Below are 12,760 nucleotides of genomic sequence, written 5' to 3'. Positions count from 1 at the left end.
AGTCAGTGAGACACTCCTTTACTCTGAGTATGAAGTCTAGGCGGAGGTGGTCAAGAGCGGAGCAAGATCCAACAAAATGTTCAACTGTCTCATCATATGAGTCGCAAAGGGGGCAGGTACGAGTGGAGGACTTTCCCAATGTGTGGAGGCGACAGTGAGTGAGATATGTGGATGAGAGTAGCTGGGCTCTCACAATGAGTGCGAAACGGATTACAGGAGAATGTGAGGACTTCGGATAAAGGAGATTAACTGAGGGTGGTATGTGATCAATCCAGAACTTGAGAGTTGACTTCACACGGATGCCCTGGGCAACGAGATCATTGACGGCAGTGTAGATCTTGTACTTAATCAATTTCTTAAAGGTGGAGTAAGGAAGTGGTTTCAAGATGGTACTGTGAAGATCAGGGAGGTCATAATTTCTCAACGTATCCTGGATGACTTGGATAGTTGGAGTCCATGCTCCGAGAGCTGCCAGAAATGTCCGGTATTCGAAGCGGTTGTGGTCCAGATTGGAGAGTTGGCCGAAAATGAGCAATCTATCGAGATCTATCTGGATGGAGAGAGGCAAGAGGTTGGTGAGAAGATATGCAATCTCGTCCGCCGCTGTTATTGGGACTCCAAGAACCCTCTTAAATAGATGCAATTGGGCTTTGTCGAGTTTCTGTAGCATGGATTTAGTGAGTTTAATAATAGGAGCGCCATGCAACATCCTAGGAATACAGAAAGTTCGCCAAAGGTGTGCAATCAGCAAGGGGGAGAGACCGCCAGTATATGCACCAGAGCCAGACAGGGAATAGAATGCACGAAGGCCAGTTCCGATGATGCCGTCAGTAGGATCAGACCGAGAACCGGATTTTGAAATTCCAAGGTGAGGATGACTGGTTTTTGCATCAACAATACTTCCGTTGACTGTCCAGGAAGATTTTGTGGGATGCTTAGCATTGTTGAAGACAATCACTGCACTTTTGGAAGGATTGATTTTGTAATGCCAGAACTCTGCATAGCTGAATGTGGCATCAAGCATCAGCTGAAGCTCATCTGGGGAGTTGGCTATCAGTGCGACATCATCAGCAAGAACAACAACGCCAGAGAACCGGCCGTCTATTGAGCTGCCGAGGTTCTTGTCTCGCAGCTCCTTGATCAGTCCATCAACAAACGCTGTGTAGAGTAGGGGAGACAGAACCCCCCCTTGACGTACGCCTTGGGTGATGGGGATTGGGTTACTGGCTGCACCCTTCCAGAAGACCTTGCTTTCAATCCCATGGTACATAGATTCCAACATGTCCTGAATACTGGTGTCTAGATGAGAGGACTTTAGCTTCTCAAAGAGCCCCCTATGCCACACGGTATCGAAGGCCTTCTCAGCATCTAAGAGAGCAAGATATGTTGGGAGTTTTTGCACAGTGTTTAGTTCGATGATCAACTCAAGTGACATAGATGTGAGAGCACATGAAAATCCCTTTCTGAAGCCAAACTGGAGTTCATCGGGGGTGTCACTGATGTAGAGCTGACGGATCATGTGTGGTTTAAGGCAGAGTTCTAGAAGTTTGCAAATGACGGATGTGAGAGTAATGCCTCTGTAATTCCTTGGGTCATGTGGATCCTTCCCTTTGCCCTTGTGAACAGGGAGAATAAGGCCTTGCTTAAAGATTTTTGGGCAGTAGGCATGATGTAGGAAGGTGTTGAACAGGGCAAGAAGAAGACGGCGAGCTGTGTCACCCAGATGCTTCAGATGTTCAGGGGAGACATTGTCCTCCCCAGCAGCCTTGCCCAACTTCAGGTGCTTGATAGCCTCATCCAGGTCTTGTGATGTGAGTTGAATGCTATGCCCTATCTCAGGAGCAGAGGAGTCATCTTGGGGTAAGGAGACTACCGGAGAATGACCTTGAGCGGAGCTTATGTGGGAGGCGTTCGAACCACCAGAGGAAAGGGCAGTGAAATAATGTTGCCAACCGAGAAGCATTTCATCACCCTTGTAAACGTGGTCACCATAGGAGAGATGGTCAACTTCACAGTGCAAAGAGTCCGAACTCCGTTCTTTCTTTTTCCATTTTGATCTTTCGGCGACACTATTGTCGGCACCGTACGGATATTACCGGAGGAGCGACTTTTGTTATTTGGAGTCACTTTTATTGGTCTTTATTGTCAGCTTTCAGTCTGAAAGTATTCTAAAGGTAAGCCCATTAATTCCTCCTGTAATTTTTGGCTACGTTTAAGTTTATACCCCTTCCTGCAAGGCAGAGATCCCGCTGTAAGACTGGAGTGACGCATGACGATATTCCGAATATGTTACACTGCAGTCCCATTCATTACAATTGCTGTTTGTAAAAAACCTTACACCTATGCTTACTCTCAACGACAACGGAGCCAGAGATTCCTTCCCATTCATCATCTGCGTGCAGTGCGTGTACTGCCAAAAGATGAAATCATTTTTTTTTTTGCGGTATGGACTTCTAGTATGAGAAGTATATTAATCTCAGACGTCATTGTCGTCAGCACGCAAATCGCGGCAAGACTTTCCATTAACCAGCAGGCCTAGGCTAGAGGCGCTGGTCCAAAAATTGGGATTGTCCCAGAAAACAAGGTCAAGGATATCCTCATAAACCAAGACAAATCATGTCTTGATAAATTGAGACTGTCCTTGTTTATGGGGACGTTTTTTTTTCACTTCCCCCTACGGAACAAAGACAGCAATTACGGAAATTGAGAGTGCTAAAAATAGATTCAGTGACCTCAATTCCCCCAGTTCACCGTCTATTTTTTCATGACTTACCGTCTTCCAATAATCTTGTTATGAAACCTGATATGTTTACATTGACTAGCACACTGGTGTCGGCACTTGACAGGTGAATGAACATTCCTAGATTTTTTGTGTGAAGAAATCCTTATAAACTGAGACAGTCCCTGTAAACTGGGACAATCCCAATTTTCTGACCAGCGCCTCTATTGTTATAACCCAGGGAACTCCCACCTGCATAGCGGGCGGGAGCCCAGGATCGTACGTGCAATTTGGCATACTCACCTGACAAGCGTGAAGTATGGTCAAAATAATTCTCCAAATAAATAGTTAAAACAGAAATCAAGCACTTACCACGATCATATGGATGAAGGTCTAACGAGTGGCAGTTTTTCTGACATCTGGGCACAGACTGGAACCTCAAAAAACTAAAAGTTCTCTCCTACCCCCGTCTCGATCGGCCATTTTGTTACAATTCATAACAAAAATGGCCGATCGAGACAGGGGTAGAAGGAGAGAACTACAGTTTAAACTATACAGTTTAAACTTTTGAAATTTTGTTTAATACAGTGTTTCAAAACTCACTTTTGTATTTTGTTACAATATATAATGCTAGTGGCAGTTTTGTAAGGAAATTTCTCACACCAGCAAATTATTAGTCACAAAATATAAAGTAGATTGTAGTTTATTTTGTTACCAAGTTAACTCCAATTTTTTAAAAATTATATTATATTATTGGGAGGGGGGCATATTTGGCCTACCAAGTACATGTACTAATTCTAGATGCACAGGTTGGTTAAAATGAAATGGATTTTATAATAACTGAAAAGTAATTTTTATAATGACCCTCTTTCATAATTTCAGGAGGAGACATGACGTCAACAGATAATTCACAGCTTACAGCTTCACACAGGAGGGCGCTATTTGTTTCTGTGGCAGCTACATGTAGCGAAGCAGGATTCTCAACAGGAGATAAAGAATGCTTAGAAACACTCACCGAAATCATTCAAAGCTGTAAGTTATAGCCCCTAACCCTTATCCCTAACCCTTTTCCTAACCCTGACCCTTACCACTAACCCTAACCCTTACCCCTAACCCTTGCCCTAAAACCTCTTACCACAAACCCCTACCCTTTACCCCAAACCCCTTCCCCTTGCCCCTAACTCTTACCCCTAATCCTTGCCCTATAACCTTTTACCCCAACCCCTAACTCTTACCCCAAACCCTTGCCCTATAACCCCTTACCCCTAACTCTTACCCCTAACTCTTACCCCAACCCTTGCCCTATAACCCATTACCCCTAACTCTTACCCCTAACTCTTACCCCTAACTCTTACCCCTAACCCTTGCCCTATAACCCCTTACCCCTAACTCTTACCCCTAACTCTTACTCCTAACACCCTTGCCCTATAACCCCCTTGCCCATAACCCCTACCCCTAATTCTTGCCCCCTAACCCTAAATCCCTAACCCTTACCTCTAACAATTACCCCTAACCTTTACCTTTAACCCTAACCTTAATCCTAAGTTAGGGTTAATGTAAGGGTCCTTACCCCATAACCCCTTACCCCTAACCCTTTAATAGACCCTAACCCTTCACCCCTACCCCTAACCCGTTAACCATAACCCTAGGTTGTTTTTTTGTCTCACCTGCATAGCAGAGGGAGACTATAGGCGCTGCATTGCCGACAGCTGCGTCGGCGGCATTGTCATCGTCAACATTGAAATCTTAACCAAGGTTAAACTTTTGAAATTCATCATAACTTAGAATGTCCATAAACCTAGTTCATGAAACTTAGAAAGTAGGGGAGAGTGGGGCAATTGAAGTCCCAGGGTAAACTAATTAGTTTTTAATGTACTGCTCAAATATATATACCAGTGTCAAATGGATTGGTGTTTGTTTGGTATTTGAGGGAGTTCTTTAGCACAGTTTTTTTGAGCATAGTCATAGAGAATGTATCATAGCTCAATGCACATGACCAGGAAGAGCACAAACCTAACAGCATCTCAAAATAAAAATTTTGAAAGTAGCATAGCCGCTTTAGAGAGTTGAGTACTGTTCCTACCCAGAAATCTGTATCAACTTTTTATCATAGTTTACTTTTGTAAGGCATTATTGTACTTGCTAATACTGAAGTGAGCAATTATTGATTTCTCTTAACGTGGTTTTGTACTATTTGCTTATTTGATTGTTTATCCGTTTGTTTATATTTTTTGTTTTGTTTTTATCCTTTGTTCTGTTTTGTTTTACATTGAAGTTTGTTTGAAAGTTTGTTTAATCTATCTTTTTAAGAAATTACTATTCTTATCTCTATTTATTCTTTGGTACTTGCCGCATCCATACCATATACTGAATTTTATTTTTAACGATTGATATTTCGTGGGTATGTGCGTTTTGACAAGCCTTTTTATGGCTTTTTTGTGCATAAATACTGAATTGAATTGAAAAAAGTGAAATTCGCCAGCATCCTTTTTGTTTTTTGACTGGAAGCCTATGACTACTTTACAAACATACCAGGCTTGAGAAAGTGTAGAGGAAATTATTCCTGTGAGGTTGGGTTTATTACTATTTTTACCAATTTGCTGAAGCCCCGGGAAAAAATATTAATACTGCCTGTAAAACCGAGGATTAATATTTCCCTCTACACTTAAGAAAGGAACACCTAGTTTTATCCTTCTTGTAATAAGTTTAACGATAAATAAATCTAAGGAGTGGAGGAGGAGTAAATGAAAAACAATTGGTGAGATGTGGGAGAAGGAGAATATCAATGTAATGTCAAATCTGTATTTTTCATTTCATTTGTTTAACATCCCAATGTCTGTTTTTTTCCAGTTATCACAGAATTAGGACAAAGCAGTAGGGCATACTGTGAGCTTGCTTGTCGTTCATTGCCTATGGTTACAGATATTGCCATGGCGATGTCTCAGATGGGAGTTGACTGCTCAGATCTCAAGCAATTTGCTCGTAGAAAACATAAGATAGTCATTCCTAAGCGTAAGTCTTTTTTAGTCAAGATTTTAAAATTTGATAGAATGTGTTTGCTGCTTGACAGCTGAAATTTGGCAATATAGATTATACATTGAAACTTGGATGAATAGGTTAGAAGTGTTATACAGTGTGTCCCACAGAAAACAAAATCGAGATTTATTGATGATTTATCATTACTTAATCACAAATACAATAGACAAATGACCTACCGTTGTAAAGCGTAGAATCTCCTCTTTCATCTGAAGTAACTTAGATTATTTCTCATTCACACATGAGTGAGCAAAAATAATTTGAAGAGGGGTTCTCAAAAAGTCATTTGGCGGGCTGTATCTGGGTTTTAAAAAGAAAACTATACTTTTAAAAAGTTCAATATCTGCTCTTTGATTTGATACCTCAATTACAGAAAATGGTCATGAAATAACAAAGTTCTGGTTATTTGAAATAAGGCTTGAATTTCAATAATTTCATAAAATTAAGAGGTTCTGCAGGCCAGAGTTCAAACTCACTTGACACTCCGATTTGTTGACGATCACCCATTCATTAAGTCTTTTGTTAACCATGCGATAGCTTCTGTGGGTAACCGGTGAAAACATGTTTATTTAATGAAATTATGGAAATACAAGCATTGTTTCAAGGGAACATAACTTTTTTACTTCTTGGCCATTTTTTGTCATTAAGGTATCAAATAAAAGAGTAGATATTGAACTTTTTAGGCATATGATTTTCTTTTTGAAATTCAGATACCCCCCCGCTAAATGAGTTTTTAGTATCCTTTCTTCAAATTGTTTTTGCTCACTCATGCGTGAATGGGGAATAATCTAAGTAATATCAGATGAAAGAGGAGATTCTAAGCTTTACTTTGGTAGGTCATTTGTCTATTATATTTTTGATTAAGTTATGATAAATTAATTTTGGTTTCGTTTTTTCTGGGACGCACTGTCTAATGAAGGGGGAAGAGAGAGAGATATGTGTGTGTGATGGGGGAAGTAAGGCAGATTATTTTGATACCATACAATTCAAAATGAATTGTGCATTCCAGGGAGGAAGGAAGTGTTTGGATGATCCCAGAGTGATAAAAGAAATAATACCAGCTACCTCACTGTCTTATTTAATGTATTCTTTGAATGACCCCAGCCTAGATCAAACAGTGTAATTCAAAATGAAATTCATCTCTAAATATAGAACTATGTGTGAAGATATGTATGTAGAAAGTTGCCTCAAAATCCTGGAATAATGTCCATGTATATTTTGGGAATCATAAAAAATTATAAGAAATTGAAGTGTAGTGAGAGTCATATGCACATATATATTATTGAATGGGACTAAGCACTGTTGATTCATCGAAACATTTCAGCTGTTTTTCATCGAATTTCGAATGTCAGGCCATACGTGAAACGAAATATGCAGTGGATATTTATGATACTCCACCTAAATAACAGAACTCATAATTATTGTTACTTCCCTAATACCAAGCTTAATTTGTTTGTTTTTCAGAGGACAGATTACGACCAACCACTGACCCATCTGGTTTACAAGTTGGTCAACGTAACAAACATCCATCTTATATTTATGATCATCTACCAGCCTTTCCAGATTCTCATACATACATACAAACACCAGTAAGTCCTAATTGTTCAAAGAAAATCCATCAAGCGTTTTGTACGTCCAACTAGTCTACTTTCAAACCCATTTTATTCCCATTTTTACCTCTTTTCACAAACTGCTCTGTTATAATTTGAGAGCATTTCTACCTTTTTATATGAACTATAAAACAATCATTTCAAGAAGGTTACAAAGATTTGTGAACATTGAATTGCCCTTTATCTTTCTTCACTCTATCTTGTTTCTATTTTGTGGTTATTTATTTGTATTGAATACCTTCTCATGATATTTTTTTGCTCCAACTACTATCCTTTAGCAGATGAGATCTTCCAATCTTATTTTAATGCGGTGTAATGTCAATCTTTGGATAACCAATTTTGATTCTCTCTGAAAATATTGAATAATTCAATTTTATTCTATTATGTATGTATATCAATATTTCATTTAATTTTTATTACCTGATCATGTGACTTAGGTAACATTGATTTATACATTGCAACCATTGCAATTCAGTCTCGGGACTACGAGAATGGAGATATTCACTAAAAATCTTTCAATCAATAATAGCTTTAAGCCATTTATCTTTTTATTTTTAACTTATTATTTCTACCAGACTTTCAAGCCTCAGGATAATGATTACAAGACCGTACGGGAGAAGGCTGCTTCACAAAGACGTGATGTAGAAAGAGCTTTGACTAGATTCATTGCAAAAACAGGAGATAATCAGACACTATTCCCTGGGGATAGTAATCTCTTCCCATGTAAGTATGATATTATTAACTGATGATAGTAATCTCTTCCCATGTTAAGTAGATAGTATGATACTATTAACTGATGATAGTAATCTCTTCCCATGTTAAGTAGATAGTATGATATTATTAACTGATGATAGTAATCTCTTCCCATGTAAGTAGATAGTATGATATTATTAACTGATGATAGTAATCTCTTCCCATGTAAGTAGATAGTATGATATTATTAACTGATGATAGTAATCTCTTCCTATGTAAGTATAATATTATTAACTGATGATAGTAATCTCTTCCCATGTTAAGTAGATAGTATGATATTATTAACTGATGATAGTAATCTCTTCCCATGTAAGTAGATAGTATGATATTATTAACTGATGATAGTAATCTCTTCCTATGTAAGTATAATATTATTAACTGATGATAGTAATCTCTTCCCATGTTAAGTAGATAGTATGATATTATTAACTGATGATAGTAATCTCTTCCCATGTAAGTAGATAGTATGATATTATTAACTGATGATAGTAATCTCTTCCCATGTAAGTATAATATCATTAACTGATGATAGTAATCTCTTCCCGTGTAAGTATAATATTATCAACTGATGATAGTAATCTCCTTCCATGTAAGTAAATGGTATAATATTGTTAACTAACTAACTATAGTAACTTCTTCCCATTCAAATCAATGGCATGACAATATTGACTGGGATGTACTATTAACTGGTCATAGTAACCTCTGTCCATGTACATAGATGTGTGATGTTATTGACTGGTATGTACTATTAACCGGGGATAGTAAACTAGAAAATACAAAACTCATGATGATCTTTTATTGATATTTGTCAAACATTTATTAAACATGATAAAAATACCAGAATTTTCCCAGAGTGAATTTCTCCTTTAATGCTGTAGGAAAGTATTTGCCTCAAACAATGACTACATTAGAAAGTCTTTGAAATTGTCACCATAGATCTGAGTCTTGTTTATTTCCATAAATCTATCTCTGTAAAATCAAGAAATCTAAGCTGGAAACATTCAAACTGAAGATAACCAACACAGATATACACATGTGGGACAGTATATTTCTATTCCATAGAAAAGGGAATGCCATGCTTCTTTTGCTAATTTCACAGCAATTCCACAATCTTCCGTAATCCTTGGCACATATACTTTTATTTATACATACAGATTGGTAGTCATTAGATACAGTACAAACCTCATCTTGAAATCATTACAACTGGCATTTAACTTTAAGTCCAATATATTAAAAACAAAATTATATTCTTATTTGTTACCGGTACTTGTTTTTTGCTGCAGTGATAGCTTGTACCCCTTCACCTGTACCGTACCTAGATGCCCTTATACCACAGGAACATGATATCCTACAAGAAAGTGATGATGAACAAGCACAAGAGGGCGACATTAAATCAGCGGATGAGAGCGAGGAGAAGAGGGATTCTCAAGATACGGAAGGGAAGGTGAAAGGAACGGAAGATGAGGGCGCTCAGTCCACACCGGCAAAGAGACGACACGATCCTGAGATCATTGATAATCCGTTCTTAAGACAACCGAAACGGCCACGGTACAAGAAGAAGAAGTGATTGAGGAAAACTCTATTCCTGTATTTATTATAATATTCTGTTGTGCAGTCACGTAGTAGACTGAACGCTATATAAGCCAACCTAACTCAGAAATTTATTTCAGCTACTCGTAGTTGTACGATTGATTTTATCTTTGGTAATCCTTTCCTATTACAACCACAGCTTTCTGGATCAAGAGAAAGTGACATGAGAAGAAGTTAGGTAATGCATTTGAGGATTAGCTGTTCACTTATCGATGTAGCTAGTTCTTCTACATGGATATACACTATACATTATTGTGGGGGGTTGTGGTCTAGTGGTTATGACTCTCGTCTCTCAATCTGAGGGATGTGGGTTCCAGCTATGGCATGGTTTCCTTCAGCAAGAAATTAATCCACATTGTGCTGCACTCAACCCAGGTGAGGTGAATGGATACCCAGTAGGAAGACATTCCTCATTTGCTTGAGTGTCTAAATGGGCAGTGCAGCTAAAGCCGGGGTAATGATAACGGCGCTTTGTATCCTTGGGCAAAAAGCGTTTTATAAATCCAGCTGTTATTATTATAATTAGGCTTGTTATCCATGTAAAACCCAGGAACTGAAAAACATGGTCATGTGCTAAAGCATTCTTATATGAATATCAAAAGTATGGGATCTAACGGTATCCATTGGTCCAAACTTTGCATATACGAAAGAAAAAGTAGAATTTGAGAAAGTTTGTCCTGTTTTATCTGTTGATTGTAGATCTGTTAACGGCAGGGGATGCTAGGGACTTTGGGATAGTGGATTGATCGTAAGAATGGGTCTTGCTGATTAAGGTCTGTGTTCTATCAAGTTCTGGCCTGGGGCCTGTTTCATAAAGATCAATTAATGTACTGTATATGTTAAGTATTTGAAATAAACTGTGGGAGTCCTATTAATTCAAAACAATAGGCTGCAACAAGTCATTTCAATGCCGGTGATAAAAGCGCAAATCTATCTTTGGATGCTTTCTTTGTGAATTGGGGCTACTAAGAATGTGACCATATTGTGGTTGATCATGTGTCATGTGAGAATTTGAACACTGATTATTAAGTAATAAATGAAACTTTGATGTCAGTAACAACAATGCCTTATGATCTGTAGGAATCTGAATCCAGTAGAGAGATTTGAATGCAATAGAGACATGTATGTCAGAGTGTACCATGAAATGTATTTACATCAGTAACAATTGATTACAATTTTTTTTATTTTTTCATTTTGCAATTTCATATTTAGCTGATAAATTTTGTTGATAGAAGAAGCAGACTAGCAATCATTGGTTAGTTTGCAATTAATAACTTATTGGTTGGTTGGTCGATTGGTTGACTGATTTGTTGGTTGATTGGTTGACTGATTGGTTGATTGACTGATTGATTGGTTGACTAATTGATTAGTTGATTGATTGGTTGACTGATTGGTTGGTTGATTGACTGATTGATTGGTTGGCTGATTGATTGACTGATTGATTGGTTGACTGATTGGTTGATTGATTGGTTGACTGACTGGTTGGTTGATTGATGGATGGTTGGTTGGATGGGTGGATGGATTATTGGATGGTTGGTTGGTTGGATGGATGAATGGATGGTTGCATTGGATGGATGGTTGGTTGGATGGATGGTTGGATAGATGGTTGGTTGGATGGATGGATTGTTGGGTGGATGGTTGGATGGATGGTTAGTTGGGTGGATGGATGGTTGGATGGATGGTTGGTTGGATGGTTGGTTGGTTGGTTGGTTGGAAGGTTGGATGGATGGTTGGGTGGATGGATGGGTAAATGGTTGGTTGGATGGATGGTTGATTGGATGGTTGGATGGATGGATGGGTGGATGGTTGGTTGGATGGAGGAATGATTGGTTGGATGGATGGTTGGATGGTTGGTTGGATGGATTGATGGATGGATGTTGCCCGCCGCCGCCGCATTGACGAAAATCTCGCGTTTGAGAGCTGTATACCCCATTTTTCCTTATCATCAAATCTCTTCTCCCAGTAATACAAATCCTATTGCCCTCAAGCATGAAATTTAAGTATAGAAACACCTGTTTCTTGACCTCGGTCCGAAGATAATTCACCCCAGCATCTACGGTCACAGCAGGGGGCCACACACGATGGATTGCAATGGAACTCCATGCGAGCGCATGGAGTTCCATGTATACACGCGTTGATAGAAAGTTTTTTCTTCTTTCCTTTATTTATTTCTTTCCTTCCTTCCTTCCTTCTTTCTTTCTTTCTTTCTCTCTCTCTCTCTCTTCCTTCCTTTCTTTCTTTCTTTCTTTCTTTCTTCCTTTCTTTCTCTCTGTCTGGCTGTCTAATTTTTTCTTTCTAGACTTATTTTTCTTCATCCACCCCCTTTCTACACCTCTAAAGAACGTGCATTTGCCAATCATATCTGTAGTGAGGCCTATAAATGTCCTTTTCTCAAAGTTGAGGTGTAGGCCTATACATAGATAATACGTTTGCGATTTAAAAAATAGTTACAGGCATAGTTTGTATTTAAATTATGAATAAGACTTTAGGGTAAAAAAAATAATGATTTCATATTTTTGTACATATCAGCAGCATGATTATTATACTTTGTATGTTGGTATGCCATTACTTCTATTTTTCGAACGTTAAGACTGTATCATTGCGCGAGTGAACCCATTTTCTTGATGGACGGACAGAAAGTATGCATGCATCGCGGTCCTTGCATGCTAAGCATACCGTAATTTTTATTCGCTTACTTTCCTTATTTCAAGGTCGATTTTCTTCGTTCGAAATTGAAAATGGACTAGTATTGGATGTATGAATGTAATATGCCTTTGAAAACGTGATTAATATCGAATACAATAATTTCATTCCGAAGATCCTTCTACAGGCAGACAAGTCTTACGTAATAGCACAGCTGTTGTTCATCATTTCGTCCTTGGCTCAACGCTCATTTAGCTGGCCCGTGGTGGTGAAATCGAGACAAGGGGATTACCTGGCCAAGATGGGTTTATCGGGGTTGGAAAAGTTGTTTGAGATATCCCAAACGCAAATCGGGTATGAAACCGCAGTTTGCAGTCCGAAGTGAGGTCGAGAATCAAATGGGAAATTT

The 12,760-nt window shown here is 38.6% G+C and overlaps 1 protein-coding gene across 1 annotated transcript; it reads left to right on the top strand.

Moving 5' to 3' along the window:
- Window positions 1–2,090: 2,090 nt before the first annotated feature.
- LOC121417532 (transcription initiation factor TFIID subunit 8-like) lies at window positions 2,091–10,877 on the top strand. The gene is made up of 6 exons (XM_041611257.1): window positions 2,091–2,174; window positions 3,602–3,751; window positions 5,570–5,731; window positions 7,220–7,344; window positions 7,941–8,088; window positions 9,402–10,877. Exons 2-6 carry the CDS (start codon window positions 3,610–3,612, stop codon window positions 9,683–9,685), a joined length of 861 nt encoding a protein of 286 aa, XP_041467191.1. The 5' UTR covers window positions 2,091–2,174; window positions 3,602–3,609; the 3' UTR covers window positions 9,686–10,877.
- Window positions 10,878–12,760: the final 1,883 nt, after the last annotated feature.

This window comes from Lytechinus variegatus, chromosome 6 (genome assembly GCF_018143015.1).
Source record: "Lytechinus variegatus isolate NC3 chromosome 6, Lvar_3.0, whole genome shotgun sequence".
In the NCBI taxonomy this organism is placed as follows: Eukaryota; Metazoa; Echinodermata; class Echinoidea; order Temnopleuroida; family Toxopneustidae; genus Lytechinus; species Lytechinus variegatus.
The sequence above is the reverse complement of the archived record's forward strand: the minus strand, read 5'-3'. Positions and strand labels throughout refer to the sequence as shown.

Bases quoted from the DNA above. Each gene is read 5' to 3' on its own strand.
- LOC121417532 (XM_041611257.1), top strand. From the start codon at position 3,610: ATGACGTCAACAGATAATTCACAGCTTACAGCTTCACACAGGAGGGCG. The intron at 3,752-5,569 runs GTAAGTTATAGC...GTTTTTTTCCAG, and splicing joins CACCGAAATCATTCAAAGCT to TTATCACAGAATTAGGACAA. The intron at 8,089-9,401 runs GTAAGTATGATA...TTTTTGCTGCAG, and splicing joins GGATAGTAATCTCTTCCCAT to TGATAGCTTGTACCCCTTCA.